Source organism: Mesocricetus auratus, unplaced genomic scaffold (genome assembly GCF_017639785.1).
Source record: "Mesocricetus auratus isolate SY011 unplaced genomic scaffold, BCM_Maur_2.0 Super-Scaffold_4256, whole genome shotgun sequence".
NCBI classification, from domain to species: domain Eukaryota; kingdom Metazoa; phylum Chordata; class Mammalia; order Rodentia; family Cricetidae; genus Mesocricetus; species Mesocricetus auratus.
Genome location: NW_024429182.1, coordinates 43310913 through 43337293, shown reverse-complemented (window position 1 = coordinate 43337293; position 26381 = coordinate 43310913). Strand labels below are relative to the sequence as shown.

The 26381-nt window shown below is 36.3% G+C and overlaps 1 protein-coding gene across 4 annotated transcripts in view; it reads right to left on the bottom strand.

Annotated features, from left to right (window-relative positions):
• Vps13a (vacuolar protein sorting 13 homolog A) overlaps positions 1–26381 on the bottom strand; it is a 170575-nt gene that overhangs the window by 103212 nt on the left and 40982 nt on the right. For all 4 annotated transcript variants that reach the window (XM_040746689.1, XM_040746703.1, XM_040746695.1 and 1 more), the window contains 8 exons: positions 25917–26049; positions 24628–24745; positions 21396–21534; positions 14636–14720; positions 13426–13580; positions 12924–13080; positions 1782–1861; positions 195–254 (listed from right to left, as the gene is read on the bottom strand). In XM_040746689.1, the coding sequence (XP_040602623.1) occupies positions 195–254; positions 1782–1861; positions 12924–13080; positions 13426–13580; positions 14636–14720; positions 21396–21534; positions 24628–24745; positions 25917–26049 (927 nt within the window). The remainder of the gene's footprint in view (positions 1–194; positions 255–1781; positions 1862–12923; positions 13081–13425; positions 13581–14635; positions 14721–21395; positions 21535–24627; positions 24746–25916; positions 26050–26381) is intronic.

The following is a 26381-nucleotide window of genomic DNA, read 5'->3' as shown; positions in this document are numbered from 1 at the left end:
ACTAGGTCAAAAAAACATCTGATTGGATAGTCTTTTAAAATGCCGTATATTTTGTGGTATAAAACATATGATTTAAAATATTCAGTTTTATCCCCAGGAATCTTACAATTTTAATTACAAAAAAATTACTGATAAGACATCTAGACATAGAAATACAGTTTCTATTTTGAAAATAAATAATCATATACGCATACCTTAATAAGTTGTAAAACATTGTTATAGGCACTTTTTAAATTGGGTGCATTTTTTTCAGCCTATCCAAGAGAAAATGTATCTATTAGAATATGTTAGGAAGACATGCTATGTTTACAATTGCATGACAGTTGTAAATTTTCAAGAGTTATACACTATACATAAATTAACTATGAATGAGGTGATTAGCATGTTACATACATACACACACCTATATATGTACATATATTTACTCAAACAAGCAACTATTTGACCAGAACAAGGCTTAACAAAATGTGCTAAATATGGACTTCTCTAGTATATAGCAAGTATTCAATTAACATTATATACTGTCTTATTATCTGGCAAAAAAAAATGTTTCATAGTATCAAGTATAGAGAACAATCATTTGGTCCTCAAAAAGCTCTGAATGGTTCTTCATTATTTTTCCAGTATTTGAAAAAAAAATTATGACAGAATTATCCAGAAGCACACAAACACTTTTCTTTCCAAATATTCATACACGGTCTTTGACAATGACATAACTGTATGTTTACAGGTACACTACCAGATCTTTTGATGAATGCATGTAAAAATGTAAAAAGTTTAAGTTACTGTAACTTATGTATCCATCAGTTAGCTTACATACCATCTATTGTTGCAAGACATTTGAAATTTACCATTGGAAATATACATTATTATTTACTACAGTTACTCTGTTATCCAAGAGATCCCAGATCTATTTCCCTTTCTTATCTAAAACTATTTCCTTTTGTCAACAGTTCCTCATTCTATCCTTTCATGGTAGTCCCATCTTCCAGCAGCCACCATTTCCTTTACAAATGTATGAGTTCAATTTTATTCAAGTCCACATATAAGTAAGATCCTCTTGTATTTTTCTTTCCATGAATACATTATTTCACTTAACATTATGGTCTGTAAACTGATAATGTTGCAAATAGCATGATTTATCCTTTTTGAATAGTAATCCATTTAATATGCATATAATACAACTATTTTATTCATTTTCTTTAGAGTTTATATATTCTAAAACCTGATGCCAATAAAACAAAAAAAACCTTTAAAAATCTCCAACAATCATGGAAGCAAAAATGGCCTTAAGTAATGGTAATATTCTCTTGGCATAACCATTACAAAATAATTATTAAAACATACACAATGCCAAATTCAGAAGTCAGTCAGTACATAGAGAAGATTAGTAAAATTTTAAAAGACATTATAAGTCAATATAAATGGAATGGAGCTGTTAACACTTAAAAAGCAGGTAACCATACAATGATAGAAATGAAGTGAGTTCATCCTCTTGCACCCATACAACAAGAAATTTCATCAACACTAAACATTTGTTTCTTTTTCAATAGTCTGGTTGAAAATGTCAGGCTAGAGGTCCTTCTTCTCAGAACACAGGATACTTTGTGTGCCGTATAATGTATTTGTGAATCAAGACTACAGAACAATAATGACAAAACAAAAAGACCTTTAAAACAGAGGAACTGACATAGTTACATTAGAGTAAGGATTAAGGACACTAAATTATAAATTTCAATAGCATATTTACATGCCCATTAGGTGAAATCAAAACTGCTTACCCTTACAAATTCCAATGTTAACAAATCTTCCATTGTGTTATCCAGGGTGGTAACCAAATAAATTGGTTTCTTGTTTTCATCTAAAAATAGTTTAAGGATTATTGCTTGGTAGGAAATTTATACTACGATAAATGAAGGCATTTAATTATGATTGAAAAACATTTCCTTAGACTCTACTCATTAAGGTCCTTTCTTTGTTTTTAAACTCAAAAGTGTCATTTCTCCATACAATGTATCCTTCCTTTGTACTTAAACACTAAAATCTCAAACCTTCCTACATCTAGACAAGCCAGTAACAAAAACTAGCAAGCTGTTCAAGAACCAGAATCACTTTTAGTGGTAATAAAAAAGCATTAAGAATTCTAGAACTAAGTCATAGCAATGCCTTGAAAGACAGCAGTGAGTATCTCTAAAAATGTCAGTTGTTTAGATGCATCAAGAAAGTGTTAAATTTCTCTACATTCTAGATAAAAATCAGTCTTAGCAATACAGAGCAGTTTACTAGTTACATTACTGATTATGTTAAAAAGATATTCTATGAGAACTGCATGAGAAGAGATATCTGTATAGCCTCTAAAACTATCATCATGTAGTGATATTTAACGATCTAAGAAATAAAGGTTGCCTGAGAATCAGAGTAAAGAGCTGGCTACACTAGCTAGCCATAGAGGACAGGCAGTGGTGGCAACCACCTTTAATCCCTGCATTGGGGAGACAGATCTGCTTTAGTTCAAGGCCACATGAAATTGACTCAGTCTAAGAGAGAAATGGAGCTCACACAAAGGTGTTCCCAGCATTTGTGATTACATGCCTTTAATCCCAGCACTAGGAAAGTGGAAATTGGTGATATGGCTAGGCGGAGACAGAAATATAAGGCAGGAGGAGACAGGAGCTCAATGAAGTCAGTCTGAAGTAGTATGAGAAGACAATCTAAATAAAGGATGGCCCCTTTGGTCCTAGCATTTATAGAGGTAAGAACTCTCTTGTGGCTGGCTACTCTGCTTCTCTGATCCTTCAGCTTTCAGCCCAATAGCTGATTCTGGGGTTTTATTAAGACTAATTAGAATTCATGCTACATTACCAATTTATGACTGCTAAAAATGGACTAAAAACTAATTACACTGTTCTTGCAGAGGAAAATATAGCACAATGTTCATGCAAGCCTTCAAACGTAAAAACTAAGAGCACATGAACCAGCTTCCTATTTTAGGTATTAACTATATTTTTCAACCTTAAGATCTACACTTCATTTACACATTTACTAGCTTCTTGAACAGCTGTTTACCAGATCATTTGCTTTTCACAAAACTCTGCTACTCATTCCTTAAAAATAAGAACGAACTGTTTTAGGAAAAGGTATTGTAATGATGGTACATAATGCTTCTTGCTTGCAAGTATTTACTTATGCTTTGCCTTTGAGAAAGAAAAAAAGCATAAACAAAAAATTAACAACGACTTGTGATAATTTATTATTTATGATTTAATAAAGATTACTGAAGGATCAGAATGCAAAGCCAGCCATACTAGTTAGCTTTGGAAAGAAGTTGGGGCAGTGGTAGCACACACCTTTAATCCCAAGATTCAGGAGACAAAGACAGATGGATCTCTGTAAGTCCAAGGCCACCCAAGGCTATGCAATATTGAATCAGTGTAAAAGAGAAACAGCTCATACAAAGGATATCTCAGAACGTAGGATTCCATGCCTTTAATTCCAGCTCTATAGAGGTATATAAGACAGGAGCTAGTCACGTTAGAAGAATTATTCTTCAGCCACACCGAGGACAGGACCATCCTTTCAGGCTGAGGGAGAACTAAGAGCTACAGGCACGCTGCTTTGCTTTTCTGATCTTCAGCTTGAAACATGGAAGCCCAGTATCAGTTTCTGTGTCATTATTATTTGTGTTACAACTTCTGGATTTCTAGAGAACACTATCCAGTTGGTTTATTTCTCTTTCCAATAATCAAAGAAAATTATTTTGGGGGCAAAAGAACAAAATATAATTTTAACATAACAGAACAAAAATTTAACACCTATATATAATGATCTTTGTGTGACTAAGCAATAACTGTGGTACAATCCACCACACTCAGTTTTGTGTGACTAAAGAGATAACTGTGACACACTCCACCACACTCATAAGAACAAGAGATAACTGTGACATAATTCACCACACTAGCTTTGGGTGACCCAAGAGATAACTGTGACACAATCCTCCACATTCAAATTTGAAGACTTAGAGATAAATGTCACATAGTGCACCACAATCAAGTTCCTATGAGCTGGAGAACACCACATAAATGTATGTCCTCTGAACTACTTTTAGGTTAAACTACTTAATTTGATCCATAATTTTAAAAAAGTCAATGAACTTAGCAGATAGCACTCACCAAAAAGCCATGACAAACTGGCACATGAAAAGATTCCCTAAATCATATATCCTCGGGGATATTCAAATTGCCATTATATACCTATTAGAACAACACAAGCACAGACACTAACAAAATGCTGGCAAGGATGCAGAATAAGCAATCTTATTTATTTCCAGAAAAAAGAAGAAAAATTATACAACCGCTGGAAGAGTTTGTTGGTTCATTACAAAAGCTATACATTTAATATATAATCTACCACTTATGTTCCTTAGTATTTACCCAAAGAAACAGACAGATTAGGTCTATACTGATAGCTGCATATAGCTATTTATCTTATCAGACCACCATGCACTAAAATTAGAATTCAACAATGACCCAAATCGCAGAAACCCTACAAACTCATGGAGATTGAACAATGCACAATAGCACCATCCCTGGGTAAAGGAACAAATAAAAAAAGAAATTAAAGACTTCCTCGACTTCAATGAGAATGAAGACACAACATACCCAAACTTATGGGACACTCTAAAAGCAGTGCTGAGAGGAAAGTTCATAATAGCACTAAGTGCCCACATGAAGAAACTGGAGAACATTCACGCTAGAGAATTAATAGCACAGCTGAATGCTCTAGAAAAAAAGAAGCAAACTCACCCAGGAGGAGTAGACACCAGGAAATAATCAAATTGAGGGCTGAAATCAATCAAGTAGAAACCAGGAAAACTTTGAGAAGAATCAATGAAACAAAGAGTTGGTTCTTCGAGAAAATCAACAAAATAGACAAACCTTTGTCCAAACTAACCAAAAGACAGAGAGTGAGCATGCTAATTAACAAAAGTAGAAATGAAAAGGGGGACATAACAACGGACACTGAGGAAATGCAGAGAATCATCAGGGCATACTTTGAAAATCTGTACTCCACAAAATTTGAAAATTTAAAGGAAATGGACAATTTCCTGGATAGATATCACTTGCCAAAACTAAACAGATAAACAATCTAAACAGACCTATAACCCTTAATGAAATAGAAGCCGTCATCAAAAGTCTCCCAACCAAAAATAGCCCAGGTCCAGATGGCTTCAGTGCAGAATTCTACCAGAAATTCAAAGAAGAGCTAATTCCAATACTCCTCAAAGTATTCCACACAATAGAAGTGGGAGGCTCACTGCCAAACTCTTTTTTTTTTATATTTAATTTTTTTAAATTTTAAATAGCTTGTTTTACATGTCAATCCCAGTTCCCTCTCCCTCCCCTCCTCCCGCACTCCCCTTCCACCCTCCCTCCCACCCTATTGCCAAATCCTTCCACGTAGGGGATGTCTAGAGTCTATCATTTTACTCTTGGTAGGGTCAAGGCACTCCCCTAAGAGTCCAGGCTGAGAGAGCATCTCTCTTTGTGCTATAGGCACATGAAGACAGATTGTATACCAGGGATAGACACTGATCCACAGCTCAGAGCCCCATAGGTTGTCCAGGCCTTCTCACTGACACTCACATTTGGGGGGTCCAGATCAGTCCCATTCTGGCCTCCCCACTGTCGGTCTGGGGTCCAAGAGCACTCCCCTGTTCAGATCAGCTGTCTCTGCTGGTTTTGCCAGCCCATTCTTTGCCAATTTGCTCATCATTCCTCTCTCTCTGTCACTGGGTTCCTTGGGTTCAGTTCAGTGCTTAGTTGTGTGTTTGCCTCTGCTTCCATCAGTCCCAGGATGAAGGCTCCCGGATAGTTATAGACATCAAGTTCATTATCAGGAATGGGCATTCGAGGTGGTCCTTCCACTATTGCTTAGCTTGCCAATTGATGTTATACCTTTAGATCACTCGAGGTCACTTTGGTGCCTGATCTGTCTTCGATCCTATGATTCCCTCTTCCCCCTATTCTACCCCCACCCCCTCAACTTCCTGTTCCCCCATGACCAACTCCCTTCCTCTTTACCCCCTCTATTCTTCCCAGGTCCCACTACCCCCCCCCCTCGCCCTGTTCCCCATCCATTCAGAGGATCTTGTCTCCATCCTCTTCTCTTGAGTATTATGCATATATGCATATCTTTTAGGTTCTTTCCTGTTTCCCAGACTCTCTATCTGTGGAAGTGCAGACTGGCACTATCCTGATCCATATCTAAAATCCATATATGAGTGAGTACATACCATGTTTGTCTTTTTGCGACTGGGTTACCTCACTCAGGATGGTTTCTTCCAGTGCTATCCATTTCCCTGCGAATTTCAAGATTCCATTGTTTTTTTCTGCTGAGTAATACTCCATTGTGTAAATGTACCACATTTTCTCTATCCACTCTTCAGTTGAGGGGCATCTAGGTTGCTTCCAGGTTCTGGCTATTACAAACAATGCTGCTATGAACATAGTGGAGCAGATGCCCTTGTTGTATGAACCTGCCTCATTTGGATAAATGCCTAAGAGTGGCATTGCTGGGTCTAGTGGTAGATTAATTCCCATTTTCCTGAGGAATCTCCATACTGATTTCCAAAGAGGCTGTATGAGTTGGCATTCCCACCAGCAGTGGAGGAATGTTCCTCTCTCTCCACATCCCCTCCAGCATAAATTGTCTTCGGTGTTTTTGATTCTAGCCATTCTGACAGGAGTAAGATGGTATCTCAGAGTTGTTTTGATTTGCATTTCCCTGATGGCTAAGGATGTTGAGCACTTTCTTAAGTGTCTCTTGGCCATTTTAGCCTCCTCTACTGAGAATTCTCTATTTAGCTCTGTACCCCACCTTTCAAGTGGATCCTTTGGTGTTTTGGAGACTTGTTTCTTGAGTTCTTTGTAAATTTTGGAGATTAGCCCTCTGTCAGATGTAGGGTTAGTGAATATCTTTTCCCATTCTGTGGCCTGCCTTTTTGTCTTTTTGATTGTGTCCTTTGCCTTACAGAAGCTTTTTAGTTTCAGAAGGTCCCATTTGTTAATTGTTGATCTCAGTGCCTGTGCCACTGGTGTTATGTTTAGGAAGTGGTCTCCTGTACCAACTCGTTGAAGAGTATCTCCCACTTTCTCTTCTAAAAGTTTCAGTGTGGCTGGATGTATGTTGAGATCTTTGATCCACTTGGACTTAAGTTTTGTACAAGGCGATAAACATGGATCTATCTGCAGTCTTCTGCATACCACTACCCAGTTATGCCAGCACCATTTGTTGAAGATGCTTTCTTTTTCCACTGTACAGTTTTAGCTTCTTTGTCAAAAATCAGGTGTTCATAGGTGTGTGGGTTAAAATTAGGGCTTTCGATTCGGTTCCATTGGTCTACCTGCCTATTTTTGTGCCAATACCAAGCTGTTTTCAGGACTATAGCTCTATAATAGAGCTTGAAGTCAGGTATGGTGATGCCTCCTGAAGTTCCTTTATTGTATAGGGATGTTTTGGCTATCCTGGGCCTTTTGTTTTTCCATATAAAGTTGCTTAATGTTCTTTCCAGGTCCTTGAAAAATTGTGATGGAATTTTGATAGGGATTGCATTGAATCTATAGACTGCTTTTGGCAAGATTGCCATTTTTATTATGTTGATACTACCAATCCAAGAGCATGGGAGATCTTTCCATTTTCTGGTATCTTCTTTGATTTCTTTCTTCAAAGACACAAAGTTCTTGATATACAGGTCTTTCCCTTCCTTGGTTAACATTATCCCCAGATATTTGATGCTGTTTTTGGCTATTGTAAAAGGTGATGTTTCTCTGATTTCTTTCTCAGTCACTTCATCATCTGTATATAATAGGGCCACTGATTTTTTTGAGTTTACCTTGTATCCTGCCACATTGCTGAAGGTGTTTATCAGCTCTAGGAGTAACCTTGCGGAGTTTTTTGGGTCACTTATGTAAACTATCATATCATCTGCAAGTAATGAAAGTTTGACTTCTTCTTTTCCTATTTGTATCCCCTTTATCTCCTTTTGTTGTCTTATTGCTGTAGCTAGAACTTCAAGTACAATATTGAAGAGATATGGAGAGAGTGGACAGCCTTGTCTTGTTCCTGATTTTAGAGGAATTGCTTTGAGTTTCTCTCCATTTAGTTTGATGTTGGCTGTTGGTTTACTGTATATTGCTTTTATTATATTCAGGTACGTTCCTGTTATCCCTGATCTCTCTAGGACCTTTATCATGAAGGGGTGCTGGATTTTGTCAAAGGCTTTTTCAGCATCTAGTGAGATGATCATGTGGTTTTTCTTTCGCAGATTGTTAATATGGTGGATTACATTGATAGATTTTCTAATGTTGAACCATCCCTGCATTCCTGGGATGAAATGAAAAGGGGGACATAACAACAGACTCTGAGGAAATCAAGAGAATCATCAGGGCATACTTTGAAAATCTGTACTCCACAAAATTTGAAAATTTAAAGGAAATGGACAATTTCCTGGATAGATATCACTTGCCAAAACTAAATCAAGAACAGATAAATAATCTAAACAGACCTATAACCCCTAATGAAATAGAAGCAGTCATCAAAAGTCTCCCAAACAAAAAAAGCCCAGGCCCAGATGGCTTCAGTGCAGAATTCTACCAGAAATTCAAAGAAGAGCTCATTCCAATACTCGTCAAAGTATTCCACACTATAGAAGCAGGAGGCTCACTGCCAAACTCTTTCTATGAGGCTACAATTACCTTGATACCCAAGCCACACAAAGACACAACTAAGAAAGAGAACTATAGACCAATTTCCCTCATGAACATTGATGCAAAAATACTCAATAAAATACTTGCAAACCGGATTCAAGAACACATCAGAAAAATCATCCACCATGATCAAGTAGGCTTCATGCCAAACTCTTTTTACGAGGCTACAAGTACTGTGATACCCAAGCCACACAAAAACACAACTAAGAAAGAGAACTATAGCCCAATTTCCCTCATGAGCATCGATGCAAAAATACTCAATAAAATACTAGCTAATCGGGTTTAAGACCACATCAGAAAAATCATCCACCATGATCATGTAGGCTTCATCCCAGGAATGCAGGGATGGTTCATCATTAGAAAATCTATCAATGTAATCCACCATATAAACAAACTATGAAAGAAAAACCACATGATCATCTCACTAGATCCTGAAAAATCCAGCATCCATTCGTGATAAAGGTCCTAGAAATATCAAGGATAACAGGATCATACCTGAACACAATAAAAACAGTATACAGTAAACCAACAGCTAACATCAAACTAAATGGAGAGAAACTCAAAGCAATTCCTCTAAAATCAGGAACAAGACAAGGCTGTCCACTCTCTCCATATCTCTTCAATATTGTACTTGAAGTTCTAGCTAGAGCAATAAGACAACAATAGGAGATCAAGGGGATAAAAATAGGAAGAGGAGTCAAGCTTTCACTATTTGTAGATGATATGATAGTTTACATAAGTGACCCAAAAAACTCTGCAAGGGAACTCCTAGAGCTGATAAACACCTTCAGCAAAGTGGCAGGTTACAAGCTTAACTCAAAAAAAAAATTAATGTCCCTATTATATACAGATGATAAAGTGACTGAGAAAGAAATCAGAGAAAAATCACCCTTTACAATAGCCAAAAACAGCATCAAATATCTTGGGATAACGTTAACCAAATAAGTGAAAGACCTGTATATCAAGAACTTTGAGTCTCTAAAGAAAGAAATCAAAGAGGATACCAGAAAATGGAAAGATCTCCCATTTTCTTGGATTGGTAGGATCAACATAATAAAAATGGCAATCTTGCCAAAAGCAGTCTACAGATTCAATGCAATCCCTATCAAAATTCCAGCACAATTCTTCACAGACCTTAAAAGAACAATAATCAACTTTGTATGGAAAAACAAAAGACTCAGGATAGCCAAAACAACCCTATACAATAAAGGAACTTCAGGAGGCATCACCATACTTGACTTCAAGCTCTATTACAGAGCTATAGCCCTGTAAACAGCTTGGTATTGGCACAAAGAGACAGGTACACCAATGGAATTGAACTGAAAACCCTGATTTTAACCCACACACCTATGAACACTTGATTTTTGACAAAGAAGCTAAAATTATACAATGGAAAAAAGAAAGCATGTTCAACAAATGGTACTGGCATAACTGGATATTTGCATGCATAAGACTGTAGATAGATCCATGTCTATCACCTTTCACAAAACTTAAGTCCAAATGAATCAAAGACCTCAACATAAATCCAACCACACTGAAACTCTTAGAAGAGAACTTGGGAGATACTCTTCAACGAATTGGTACAGGAGACTGCTTCCTGAACATAACACCAGTAGCACAATTTATGCTGGAGAAGATGTGGAGAGAGGGGAAAACTCCTCCACTGCTAGTGGGAGTGCCAACTCGTACAGCCACTTTGGAAATCAGTATGAGATTCCTCAGGAAAATGGAAATCAATCTACCACAAGACCCGGAAATTCCACTGTTAGTCATATATCCAAAAGATGCAAATTCATACAACAAGGACATCTGCTCCACTATGTACATAGCAGCATTATTTATAATAGCCAGAACCTGGAAGCAACCTAGATGCCCCTCAACTGAAGAGTGGATAGAGAAAATGTAGTACATTTACACAATAGAGTACTACTCAGTAGAAAAAAAATAATGGAATCTTGAAATTTGCAGGCAAATGGATGGCACTAGAAGAAACCATCCTGAGTGTGGTAACCCAGTCCCAAAAAGACAAACATGGTATGTACTCACTCATATATGGATTTTAGACATGGATCAGGATAGTGCTAGTCTGCACTTCTACTGACAGAGAGTCTAGGAAACAGGAAAGAACCTAAGAGAGATATGCATGGTAACCCAGAGAAGAGGAATAAGGCAACATCTTCTGAACAGATTGGAACATGGCGAGGGGTGGGAGGGGGATTGGAAGCTGGGAAGAAGACAGGGGGAGAAGAGGAAGAGAGAGTAGGTCATGGGGGAGCAGGAAGGTTGAGTAGGGGGTAGGATAGGGGGAGAACAGGATGAGAAATACCATAAAAGAGTGAGTCATATGTTAGAAGACAGATCTAGTACCAGTGAAACCTCTAGTGATCTAAAGGGATGACACCAACTGGCAAGCTAAGTAATAGTGGAGAGACCACCTTAAATGCCCATTCCTGATAATGAACTTGACGTCTACACTATACGCCATCCTAGAACCTTCATCCAGTGACTGATGGTAGTAGAGGCAAACACCACAATTAAACACTGAACTGAACCCGTGGAACCCAGTGACAGAGAGAGAAGAGCAATGAACAAATGGGCAAAGAATGGGCTGGCAAAACCAGCAGAGACGGCTGATCTGAACAAAGGGGGAGCTCTTGGACCCCAGACTGACAGCTGGGAGGCCAGCACGGGACTGATCCAGACCTCCTGAGTGTGAGAGTCAGTGAGGAGGCCCGGGCAACCTATGGGGTCCTGGGCAGTAGATCAGTCTTTATCCCTGGCATACAAATGGACTTTGTGTGTCCATATACAAAGAAGGATGCTCTCTCAGCCTGGACTCTTAGGAGAGTGCCTGGACCCTGCCCTGAGTGAGATGACAGACTCTGGATATCCTCTATGTGGAAGGAAGTGGGGATAGGGTGGGAGGCTGGGGGGCAGGGTGGGGGTGTGGGAGGAGGGGAGAGAAAGGGAACTGGGATTGGCGTGTGAAGCAAGCTATTTAAAATTAAATTAATAAAAAATTAAATAAATACATAAAAAGTTTAACACAAATGTTTAAATCTAATTCAAATAATGGATTTTGGGTGATAATAATGTGAATACATTCAAATATAAAAAGCATATCACACTGATAGGGAAGTTGATAAGTGAATCATGGAATTTGCAGTTAAATGGATAAAGCTAGAAAAGATTATATTCAATGAGGTAATCCAGACACAGAAAGACAAAGAATGCATGGTCACTCTCATCTGTGGCTCCTAGTCCCAAATGCCAAGACTTCATCTGTGGTTCCTAGTGCCAAATGTATAGATTTAAGTAATGATACAATACTTCTTTTTCTTTTTTCTTCCTCCTTTTTTTTGGGGGGGGTGTTCAACACAGGGTTTCTTTGTGTAGCCCTGGCTGTCCTGAAACTGGCTCTGTAGACCAGGCTGACCTTGAACTCACAGAGATCTGAATGCCTCCCAAGTACTGGGATTAAAGGTTGCGCCACCATTGCCTGGCAAGAAGCTTCGATTTATAGCAAATGAAGACCATCACAGAAAATCACAACACAGAGATCAATGGATACATTGATAAGATAGCTCCTAAGTCTATGGCTCAGAGAACATCATGGAAGAGAGAGTGGAAACATTATATTAGCCAGGAAGTCTGCTGTGAAAGTCTCTTCTAGAAATGGCTGCATAAAGAAGAACAGAACAATAGTACTATCAGTATACATGCTAATGTAGAATAGGGGAAAATTTCACAGGGTCCCAAACCTAGACAAAAAAACTATAGGCAACTAATGTATGCTGAAAGAAATAGAATTAGACTCTCCCAGGGATGATCCCCTCAGTCGGTTACTCAATACAAAGTGGTCAGCATTGAAGCCATACATACATAACAAAAAGTCATGTATCTGTGTATATATACATATATGTAATATTCAAAGAAAGAAAGGTACTATTGATTTGAGAGTGAGGGGTATATGGGAAGTGTTGGAGAGGGAAGGGAAAGGGTAAATGATATAATTATATTTTAGTTTAAAATGTATTAAGAAAATAGGCTAACCTAAATTTATGTAAGTCTTTTCTTTTTGTGACTATTTCAAAATATAAAAATTCTACAACAGGTAGTGAAATTATAAAAATAATGTATATATTTTAATAGTCTTACCTAAGTATTCTGGACATTTTAACCAGAACTCTTTCAAAAAGGCATTTGCTTTCAAATCAAATGTTCTAATCTCAACTTCTGTACCCAATCCTAAAACACCCATTTCTAGCACAGGTAGTTCACAGTCTCCCACAAGGTGATAAAACTGAATCAAAGCCTGCAGAAGAAAGGCAAAGCACAGAGGTCACCTATGTGATAACAATATATGAATACAGAAGATATACATGTAGTATGTTAAGGATTTAAACTTCATATCGATTTTGTATTAACCCACACATACAATACATACTTACATTGAATAATCATCACAAAAATTGGAAAACTGCCTACAATATACCACTTAAACACTAATTAAGAAAAATGATCTTGAAAAAAATGAGGAAAATCATATCCCTAGTCTCCATATACTTTGAACAGTATCTATTAATAGAACTATATTAAACCACACAAAGTATAAATGACAATTCACACAACCCACATTTACATAAGCCATAGTACATACCTCCTCTACTTCACATCGCATCCTAAGTTGAATTAAATTCATTGAACAATCTTTCTTTTGCAATTTTTTGTGTCGAAAACTTTTAACGCTACATAGAATTTGAGGAATATCTTCCAAGGGACTACATGGTGCATCAAAAAATTCCTCCTCTGAGTCTAAATTTCATAAAATATTTTAAGTCAACAACAGAAGTAATCTATGTTTAACATTTTTGTAACTTTTCTGAAATAAACATAAGCATTAAAATGCTATGGATTTACAAGAAAATTGAACACAAAAGCTAGAGACAAGAATAGAGAAATTACTTTTGAATAAATAACATTGCAAATGATAAGAATTGTGGAAATGATAAAATATTTAATATTTGGTATAAAATCAATTTTTAAGATTCATTTTTACTTCCAATTATGTGTATATGTGTGTATCTGTGTACAGATATGTGAATACAAGTGCTCACAGAGTACAAAGGAGAGCAACTCATTTCTTAAGCTGGACTAAGAGGCAGTAGTGAGATTCCCAGTGTGGATGCTAGGAACTGAGCTATGATCCTATGCAAGCACATCATAATCTCTTAACCACTGAGCTATCTCTCCCAACTTAAAAAATAAATTAACTTTAAAAATACCATTAGTCAATTTCAAAGTTGGATAAGTATTTATAGCAGAAAACAATACCTTGTATTGAAAACAACGAACTATGCCATTATGAATATTGAAAGCAACATGCTACCATGCTCTCTGTAGGTGGATAGTATAACAGAACTCAGTTTACAACTCCGCAATATTAGCAACAGAGGCCAGGCCCAGAAATGCTAATAAACCACTCCTTTAACTATGGGTTCATTTAATGTAATTTTTGTTATCAGTATTCAACCATAGTATGAAAATAATACATAAAGATTCCACTTATCAACTGCTCAAAACAGTTTTAAATTGAGTAGTGTGGAACTCTTTTGTTCAATGAAAATTGTTATATAAATCCAACTTTTAATCACTCTTTTAGTGACTCATTTCTGAATGTCTCCAAGGAATAAACTTTAACAATTTGTTGATTATTCTCTTACTAATCACTCTTTATAGAAAAATGAACTTTAAAAGAAAGATGATTATACCCCTAAACATACTCATTTAAATAAAACATCCCTCAAATTTAAACTCCTTCAACTATGCATGTGTAAATAAGGAAATTCTCTTAAGCAGTTTCACTTTACCATCTTCAGTAAGAGAAGGCTGTTCCAATAAAGGGATTAACTTCTGAGAAATATGTGATACTGGCAAAGAAGTAGATGCTTGAATCTGAAACAAAAGTAACTCATTATCAATCAGAATAAAGACCTTTTATTCAAATTTATATGGTAATTTTAGCAAACAGCTACTCAATACATTCTGAGAAGAAACCAGGTCTACAGCAAGAAAATTATAAGATGTATAAAAGCTAAAGTCCTTTGGATGGTATCTCAATGAGTATAGAGTGTTTACTTAAAAGTCCTAGGTTTGTACTCGCAAACATCATATAAAGCTAGGCATTGTAGACCATGCCATTAATCCTAACACTTGTGACAGGAAGCAGAAAGATAACAAATATATGTCATCTTTAGCTACACTGAGAGTTCTAGGCCTGCTTGAGCTACCTGAGAGCCAGTCTAAAAAAAAAAGGATGAAGGGCTTTTACAGAGGCAATATGTTCAATGTATATTATATACTTATATAAAAATGGCTGCATATAACCCAGCATAATAATTACGTTTAAAGTAAGTACTTTTTAAAGTTTGTTGGTAAGTATAATTGTGGGAATTCCTTGGGAATCTGTAAGGATTCTGAGATCCGTTCTAACTTGAAAACATACTTAGCCAGAAAACAGCTCAAGGACTTCTTGAGAATCAAGTTCAAAGCCTGATATTAAGAACTGAGAAGCACACACTGTTAATTTTTAATGATATTTTGGTAAACATATTCACAGTCTTGCCTACAGGCCAAGTTGATGAAAGCATTTTCATTGCCTTCCTAAGATAACTCTAGCTTGAATCAAGCTGACAAAAAGCTAACCAGCACAAATTCCATTGTATTTTTTTATCCAGTTCCTTCCTTACAATTACATTTTCACAGCTTTTTAATATTACAAATAACTCTGCATTGATCATTTTAGCCCACATCTCTGTGTGGCATACATTTTCATTTCTCTTAGGTAAAAATATAGAATTCTGAAGTCACCTGGTAAATATATATTTAACTTTATTTAAACAAAATTATCAAAGGGGTTACAGACAGTACCAATTAATGGTTGGTTGTAAATTCTCATCATGTCATACCTCACCATGGGGGTCTTTTTAAAATTTCAGCCATTCTAATAATTGTTTAGTGGTATTTCAATATGTATCACTTTCCAAATAACTAATGAAGTCAGCATCTTTTTATATTATTTCCCTCTTTATTTGTTAAGCTGATGATCTCCTTACATATTTTGGATATAAGCAATTTGTAAGATAAACACATTATAAGGATGTTTTCTTTTATACATGGAAAGGTAGGATGGCCTGACCTTGCTTTTTGTTTTTAATTTTAAAAAGTATTATGTGTGTGTGTATACAAGTGTGTTCACACCACAGAGTACTTACGTAGGTCAGAGGACAGCTTAATGTTAGATCTCTCCAACATGACTGTGGTGGTAGGAATGAGAATAGCCTCATATGTTCTTAGGTTTAAATGCTTGGTCTCCAATTGGAATAAATATTTCAGAAGGGTTAGAAGGTATGGTTTTTGTTGGAGGGGGGAAACTCACGCCATTCTGTGTGTCTCTCTCTGCTTAATAATGGTAGTGGTGGTTGTCTCAAGACAAAAGCTCTTAGCTACTACTTTAGCACCATGCCTGCCTGCTGCCACCGTGATTCTTGCTTTGATAGTCATAAACTAACCCCTCTGAAACTGTAAGCAAGCTCCCAATAAACTCTTTCTTCTATAGGTTGTAGTGCTCTGTCACAGCAGTAGAAAAGTAACTAAGACAATAACAATATCTGAATTCAGGTCCCACGGGCTCTGCAAACACCTTTACCTGTTGGGCCACCTCACTGGCCCTCTCCTCTCCTTTCCTCTCCTCTTCTCTTCTCCCCTCCCAGCTTTTCCCCTCCCCACTCCTCCCCTTCCCTCCCCTCCTCTCTTCTACTCTCTCCCCCCCTCTCTTTCTCTCTGGTCTTTGAAAATTTCAGTTTCCATAATATCCAATTGTTTTTTTCTTATGTTGTACTTTTAAGGTACTTATTGCAAGTACACATGTCTTCCTTGAAATGAAAAAACTCCACATGACCTTTACATGTGTACATCTCTGATCCATTTCAGGTTTGATTGTCTAAATGGTTTGACTTAGAGGCTCCAAGTTCATTTATTTCCATAAGGTTGACCACAGACATAGTAAATGAACAGTAATACTGTGTGTAGGGGGTGCATTTTTTCTGAGCAGTTTGTCTCAAGTATGTTCAAAAGAGTAAATGTTGCCTGGAGACAATGAAGTAAAGGAAAAGTGACAACAGTCACTATACGACCAAGGAAAGAATTGAACAGTAGAATTTGTTGGAAGTTGTAGAAATATAGTCAAGGTTGGCAGGAAGCCTGGTTCATCCCTGTAACTTGCATCATAAGAAAAATGTTTATAATGATCAGGTAAGAATAGCTTCAAACCACACTGCAGTGTGCATGGTCTTATCTCAAGCTAATATCAAAATTGGCAGTGACTTAGGGGCAGTCAGGTCCAGCCGAAGACCTATATCCATTGTGTAAACACACATGCTATTATTCAGTATTTGCTGTTTAATTTACAGAAAAAAAAATGCTAAGTCTACTTCTTAAGGGCCTACAAATTGTGGAAAGATAAATGTGCACTGGCTTCAACTTAAAGTCCCTGCGTCCACATCTAATGAAGTAACTATGCCCTTTGAACCTTTGAAGCTGGAAACTAACTTCTCTCTAGCTATCAAAGATCTAGATGACAGTCTCTTCCAATATAAGGCTGGGTATTAACAGAAATCCATTGTTCCATGTGATCACTGCTATCAATTACCTTAAGTAAATGTTCTATATAACTTGACACAGCTCCTACATTATTATTTGTGACTTTACCTTGCACTTTGATGTTATAAAGACAGTTCGACCCTCATCACCTTCATCTCCTCTTTTAGCCTTCAGAGAATTTTAAAAGTTCATGCTATTGCTCCAAATTGGATTTTGATTCTATGAATGTTGCAGTCAGTTTGACTTGATACTTTTTGTTTTGTTTTGTTTTTGTTTTTCGAGACAGGGTTTCTCTGTGGCTTTGGAGCCTGTCCTGGAACTAGCTCTTGTAGACCAGGCTGGTCCCGAACTCACTGCTTCTAGAGTGCTGGAATTAAAGGCGTGTGCCACCACCACCTGGCTTGACTTTCTACTCTTAACAACCAAAACTTACTCCATATCAGCAATGAGACTTATGCTAGCTAGTTTTATGTCAACGTGGCACAAGCTATAGTCATCTGAGAAGAGGGCACCTGAGTTGAGAGAATGTCATAAGTTCTTGTTGTAGGAATTTATTGTGTAACAGTTTCCTCAAGAGATTAAAACATTTCATCCTGCAGAAATATCCTTGAGCAGGAAGGTAAACAACTCACAATAGCTTCAGGAAGTCCCTGAATCTCATCAGAATCACTAGGCAACTCCCTGCCACAGTAAGCAATAGAAGCTGAGAGTCCCCTTTAGACTGAATGGAGCTGAACAGCAAAGACTCTCAGACAAGCCCAGCTGCAAAGACTCTGAGAACAGATCAGCTGCCCCCCAAAAAAGCAGGAAACAGCTGAGCTGCCTCCAAGTTAAGATCAACTGATGCACCTGGAAAGGACACCCTCCAAACTGTTGAGCTGCCTGTAGGCTATGCAGTCCGCTGTGAGTTTCCCAAGTTTGTAAGGTGTCACCCCTGCTGGGTTGGTTTTGGTAGTAGAGCCATCTTTAGTCATTTCTGCTCCTATATGTAACTCCTCATACAACTGAAATTAAACCCCAAATAAACCCAAAGTTCAGGTACCACATGAGTGAACTTTGACTTGGTAAACTGGTCTTTGGTGGTACCTGTATTTTGGTCTGCTCAGTATCTGAGGTAAGTAGTTATGTTCGTTGCAGCACCTCAGGAAAAATTTTGGCACACAACAGAAGGTCTGTAGGGCATTTTCTTAATTAGCGATTAATGTGGGATAGCCAACCTTTTTGTGGTGGTGCTAACCCGAGTTTGGGGTCCTGAGTTAATATAGGAAAACAGGCTGAGCAAGTCACGAGAAGCAAGCCAGGAAGCAGCACTCCTCCTTGACCTCTACATAAGCTCATGCTTCAGGTTTCTGCCCTGTTTGAGTACCTGCCCTGATTTTCTTCAATGATGGACTATGACTTCCTTCAGTGATGGACTCCATGATGTGGAAATGTAAGCCAAATAAACCCTTTCCTCCACAAATTGCTTTTGTTCATGGTGACTAGTCATAATAATTATAGCCCTAAGACAAGACTGTTTTGTTTTCTTACTATTTATGTATTTCTCAGGAGTGTCCTTTGAATTCACAACATGGCTGACTGGCAAAAGTAGGCTAGCTTTTAGCTTATCAGCTTCAGACATGTCCTCTTCACAAACTTTAATAACTTCCAAACTTTTACTTAGAAAGAAGTATGAGCAACATTTACTTTAATATTTTTGAGGTCATTATATCATTATTGTTTGGTCTAGTTTCAATATTACTGAACCTCAGGGATTAGGAAACATTTCCCAACTCATTTCATGACACTAATATTACTACACTACACACAGAAAGTTGAATCCAATATTTGTCATGAACAAACACCAAAGCCTCAATGCCTACAAAATATGCAATATATTGAGCAATTTTAATTTGAAATTGAAAATGCTTCAAAATCCAAACATTTATGAAGACAATAAGAGTCCCACTTATATGTATAATATGGATATAAAGCATATATAAATTCCTACACAAGGAAAAACAAAAACACAAGAAGTTCAAAACACTTCTAATCACAAGTACTTCAGATAAAGTATGCATACGCTAATCTAAAAATGTAGTATCTGAATTGACCTAAAATTAGAAATTTCAATTATTTTTCTTAGTAACTGACAAATGCATAAACCAGTAAAGATTTTTACACTTTATAGGGTATATTCACTATATAAAGTATGAATATCATTATATTTTTATAGACACATATGTCACATACATTTTGATGTTTTTCATTCCCTTATTCTCTCCTACATACCTCACACTCCTGGCTAGTCACTTTCCTCTTCTGAAATCTGAAACTTTCTGAGTAGTGGGATGATGCTAAAGGTTTCAGATTTTGAAGCATTTTAGACTTTTAAGAGTAGGAATGCTCAACTGAATAAGTCTAAAGAAATATTTCAACATTCAAAAAAGAGAACCATGTCTGAAATTTAAAATATTTCTAATCCTAACCAACTTAGAATAAGAGATGTTCAACCTTATTATTATCAAATAGATCTTGTAATATATAGGAAGATAATATATCATCAAAGATGAGATAGTAATTGAGAATGCAAAACTAATCAATTCATCATATTAAGAGACAAAAGGAACAAATGGTAAGATATTAGTAGATGCAAAAATACCATCCCAATATCTATTGAAGAGAAATGCTCAGAGAACTAGAAATAGATGGTAGTTTAATTTGGTAAGAATGTCTAAGAAAAATCTACTAAATGCAGCCCTGTCTGTAGGTTCTGATCAGCAGCAGTCCAGTCCACTGATAATGAGACTGCTTCATCCCTTGAATCTACCACCATCCTGACCAAAGGGCTGTGATACACGATCTCAGAATCACCTAGAGGACATAACTCTCCTCTTCTGCTCAAGGATAATATGTGCTTACAGCTATTTAGCAGTACTCTCATTTTCTATGTAATTTTTAAAGTCCAACACCTTTCTTCATGTTGCTTCCCTTTAGTCCACGCTAGGAGATGAATGGTTGAATCTGTGACATAATTTCTTTAATCAAATCATCATCTCAGAACACTCCTGATGCCCCATCAAATAACATGCTCTTATTTTTTGCATTATGGGTAAACTAACCCATTTCCCAAATCCCTAAGTTTGTATTCTTTTTACATTCACACAAGTGGTCACAGTGGTTTTGTTTTAGTTTCCTTCATTACACTTCTCAAATGTTCTAATAATGTAGAGAAAAAATATATTGCACCCTTCATAATTTAGTAATCACATCAGCTAACTATTCAAGGTCATCACTTACAAGTTCTACACTCCACCACAAAAAAAGGAGATAGCTCAGAATGAGGATTTTTTTAAAGATATATATATATATAAAAAAAACATGTTTGTAGTTTTATTACAGTTCTCACCAGAAGGAGCTTTAAAATGCGTGTCTATTAATAATTTCTTTGAGATGAGAATGTAGGATTTTTCTAACATATACCTTGAAATTCTTCCAATTTTACCTGTTACACAGTTCTAATGTCAGTTTTAAGTGTTACTACAACAACAATCCCACTTTCTTGGTACCAAAATCTGCACGAGACTGCCAAAGCTACCATAACAGAAGACCACAAAAAAAAAAAAAGGGTTAAAACCATAGACAGCATTTTCTCATAATTCTGGAGGGCAGAAGGTCAAGATTAAAGTATTTTAAACTAGTTTCTCGAAGCATCTATGTTTAGCCTTCAAAGACCTGCCTTCTTGCTGCATCCTCACGTGGCTTTCTGTGTGCACATATTCTAGTGTCTTTTTTCCCCAGGTTTCCTTTTAATGAAGTCAAAGTAGTGATTTTCCCCATAATTTTAAATATCCACAATGTAAATGGACATCATGGGGATTTTAAGTAAAATTAAAATGATTATAAGCAATTTCACCTATGGTAATTTTATTTACTACTTTGAAATCTATTTTTCAATTTAATTTTCAGTAATTCTGAAAAATATTTTACCTGGAATGATCTGGCAGGGGCAGATACATCAGTTATGGGTTCAGGTTTTGGAATGCTTTCAAACAACTCCATAATTCCTTGCAGTTTTTTATCCGAGATTCGTAACGAAACAAGAGGCAATTTTCCAGAAATCTTGAATCTATTGTGTAGACACAGGAATCATTATAGAGTATATGGAGTATAAAGAATGTACAGAGTAATTTTCATTCTGAACAAAGAATGGGAGCTGGGGAGGTGACTCAGTGGCAGACGGCTTGCTGAGCAAGCAGAATGTCCTGAATTTAATGATTAGCCTTGAACTAATCCCTAAAACAAAACAAAAACTATTCCTCTTTAGGAATAGATGGAAAACCTTAAATTCAACTAATATTTAAAACAAAAATTTAAAACTACAAATCACTACAATTTACAGCTTACTTTATAAACCCGATGGACCAGCCTTAACATTTATCAAAGGCTTATTTTCCAGTATTATTTCATATATTGTTTCTCTAGTGTTTGCCAAATACAGATGACAATATTAATTACCAACTATTTATTATGTTACTATCATTACAGTATCTACATGCCATTGTTGTGTACTCATATCTGTGAAGATCATAGCCTATATCTAACCCCCACTAAGTGTAAGTTCTTATATGTCCATGGTTCCTACAAGAAAACTTGAAGCTTAACAACTTCAAATAACTAGAGATTTTATTTCCAAAACCACAATTCAAAACAAAATTTCAGTTGTTTTTCTTCTGCCTTGCCAATCTCCTTTGCTTACAGACAACAAATTAAACAGGGGCTGGGTCCAGAGATGGCACAGAGGGTAAAGGTGCAATTGCCCAGTGATCTGAGTTTGATTCCCCAGAGCCCACATGGTGGAAGTAAGAACTGACTCCATCAAGTTATCCTCTGGACTTTCACATGCACACATAATATAACCAGCCGGGGTAAGAATAACAATTTTAAAATAAAAAAGAAGAGAGGCTGGAAAAACGTTTCCATTGGAATAGTGCCTACCACCAGACACAAGTACCTAACGTAGACATCCAGTACCAACTAAAAGATGTACATAGGGACACACATCTGTAATCACAATACGTGAAGGAGATGGGAGGGGAGACAAGTGCATCTGTGGGGCTCCCAAACTGTCTAGCCAATTGATGTGCTTTGGGTTCATGATGTCAATCTCTGGCTTCCACACACATGTGCATGCCCACATGTACAAACATGCATGCGCATGTACTCTCACACAAGAATTTTCTTTAAAGGAATGTCCCTTACACAGAATATTTTAACTCATTGGTTTTACCTCCCCTTTTCCCTAAAATTGATTTTTTTTTTTCAAATGATACATTATTGCTGTGGGAACAAGAGACCTTGGCCAGAGACCCACTTCCCCATCAGCTTGAGAGCAGACAGCTATAACTGACCACAGAGAAAACATGTTTACTAAAACATGCCTGTAAGAAATGTTTACCTGAGCAGTAAGTTCCTGATAAGGGCTCACCCACGGGAACACCTTTACCTTGATCTTTCCAATGACTAACCGCCTCTTCCTGACCCCCCCACCCCCACCCCCGCCTCTGGTGTCAGAGTGTGAAACCAGCAGGGTTAAGAATAAAGGGAAGCTTTCTTTTACCACCGACTGGTCTCTGTGTCATATCCCAACACCTTCCTCAGATTCTTGGTCACAGGCTGCACAGGCGCAGCAATTGCTGTCAAACATCTGTCTCTAAAAATGTTACCTGAATTCCTTCAGATAATCCTAAACTTTATTTTTAATAACCTAAATATTTGTAATTATTTCCACACACTGTAGTTTAACTTAATTGCACAGCCATAGATCAGTTCAATTAATGCATCAAAACCTTTTCCTTTCTTAAAATATTCAAGATGCACAATGTGAAGAGGGTAGGCTTCAAAATGCCACTAAATAGCAGGCTTCCTTTTATTATCTTAAATCTCTCTAGTGAACCATCACAGTACAGTTAACTGCATGGACAAATACAAAAAAAGGGTTATAATTTGGTTTTTGACTACTTTTCATTTTCTGCAGAAATTAAGACATAAAAATAAGTCTATGGTGCAGAAAAAGTAGAATTTGCATGTAAATGAGACTAACATGGCACCATTTTAAACAAATGGTAAAAGGTTTAAGATATTACATATAATCTCTATGATAGTCAAATAGAACATTCACAAAACATACAAAAATGGAAATGAGAAAGTAATAAAAACATGTTAGAACACCTATCAACCAAATACAAAGAAAGCCATCTGAGGAAATGAAGGAAAACAAGATATAAAACATACAGAAAACGAATTAACTAGCCCTTCCATATCAGTGGATAGACCTAAGTGTTTTAAACGTCTCAATCAAAAGGCATAAAAGTTGACAGAATGAATAAAAATCAAGATCCAACTATATGCTGTCATCACAGAAGATTCACTATAAAGAAAATATGTATGTCAAAAGGTAAAGAATTAAAATAGATATCCTAAACAATCAACAAAAGAGAGGGATACTTGCAGTAAAAACAGATTACAAGTCAAAAACTATTACTGAAGATTTTAAAAAGAATGCTATCTAATGAAATAAATGGACAAATTAAACAATAATGTTAACAATTAAAAACATAAATTCTAAACAACAGAGTTAAATGAATTAAATACTAAAGGAACTAAGGAGAAGAAAAGGACTTTTAGCAATAGTAGTAAACTTCCATCCTACTTTCAAAAATGGATAGAAAGAAGCAGGCAGGCCTCAGTAAAAATTTTGTTTTTAAAAGAGGACTAGAAAACACTATTCACCATATATTTCATAGATGAATCCTAAGTACACTGTGAGTAAAATAATACCATTAAAGACAAATATTATATGATTTTACTTCTCTCCAGTACCTAAAACCATCAAATTCATAAAGATAACATGTAAAGGGGGTTGCGTAGCCAGGGGCAAAAGGCAGAGTAGAATGGAATGCTATTATTTAGTGAGTATAACATTCAACTTGGAAGACTGTCAAATAAAGTTCTAGAGATAGATGGTGGTGATGCTGCATAATAATGTCAATTTACTGAGATGCCACTGAACTACCATATTAAAAATGTCATCAGTAGCAAATTGTAGTAATATGCACAATATGTAATACAGTCAATGAAATAGTGTTTCTTTCATTAGAGATTCACTGAGAAAATACACAATTACGTGAATTACATGAAACAGATAATATATAATACATACTTGGGCATCTTGATATCCATGAAAACCATGGCTTTAGAGAGTTCTACATTGACATGCATAGGTGTCAAAATATGCTGTGAAGATACATTGAGCTTTCGTGCTTCTTTCCAATTATCACCTATACACAGAAACAGTTCATATTTATTATTATCATTAATTTTTATAACATACAAAACCTAAAATTATCTAAAGAACATACAATCAGGAAGTCCTTACGTTTCATTTTTTCCCCTATACTGCTTTACAAGACTATGTTCTATTACAAAAGAAAAAGGCCTGTTTTTTTAAAAGCCAGCATAGTTTTAATCAAACATAGTGTACCTACTAAAAATCACTATGCCAACCAGACATTTTACCACCAAAATAATGCCACTATGAGGCAATGAAAAGGGGAGAAAAATGTAAGTGCATTTGATAGCCACTAACAAATAGCACCATTTAGTCAAGATTTTCAATTCTCCCAGGAATTGTAATTATTTCATTTTAGAAAACAGGATCAAAACTTTCCTATAGTGAAAATGCACAAAAGCTGAAATTCATACAGAAACCTAGAAAACATGACCTGAAACATTTACTGTAATGTCAACAGCCACAGGTGAGTGAAAGAATAGTTAATTTACAGCCTCTAAGTAAATGTAGCAAGTCTGGAAAAAGAACTCATTTTGTAAAGTGCTTGCCCATCAAGGATGAGGACCTAAGTTTGGTTCCCAGTACCCTCTTTAAAAAAAAAAAAAAAAAAAAAAAAGGATGTCAGTCCATGACTAAAATCCCAGCACTAGGAAGGTGACAATGGACAGATCTTTAGAGCTCTCAACATCAGCCAGCTTAGCCAAAAGAGCAAGCCCCAGTTCCCAGTAAGAGACAAAATTTTAGCTAGATGGACTGGGGAACAAAATTTCCTGGTTTTAAACCAGGAACACATTAGTAGTCAGTTTTTGTTCATTAATAGTCAATGTCTGTTTTTTTATTTAAAATAAATCACTGTAGTTATCTTACAAATAAAAACATCAATCACTCAGCTAAATTAACAGAGCCAATCAAACACATGAATCCAGTCATGTATCTTAGTGAATAGCCTTTCTGAAGCAGTGGAGTTGTGCTTAAGGTTTCACACTTTCACTATCAACTATCTTGCATTCACTATGCAATATTAACTGTTAATTTTAACACAAATACAGGAAAGTTCCCAGCATGTAGAGGGAAAGTTTTCAGACATATTTTCAGAGTGTCTAAAAACCTAATTAATCACTTGTTAAAAGAAAATCAATCATTATATCTCTTGTACTTACCCACTCTGCTGTAAAGCAACTGTATGCTTGTAAGCTGAATATCAAAAGAATCATAAGCTCTATGCATTATCTCTTCAAGGCTAGCCCCACTTGGTTTCATTTCTGGTAATCTGGATCGACTTTTACTTGCCACCTTAAAGTTAATTTTAATAGTTTAGACCATGTAAAGTACTTCAAAATAAAAGTACTGTTTAGTTCTATAATGTAAAAATTTACCAGGATAGGATACACTGACAGACATACCCAGCTATTAAAAAGAGATGTGCCTCCTAAACAATACAGAGAAACCCTGTCTTGTAAAAACCAAAAAAAAAAAAAAAAAAAAAAAGAGATGTGCAACAAAGACAGGCATAAGATGGCATTCATATAATGAGTTATATTTTTTAAATGTACTTGTGTCAAAAGAGAGGGCCCAAGATAGTCTTATAAAATAATACATTTTTACAAAAAGGATTGTTTCTCAGA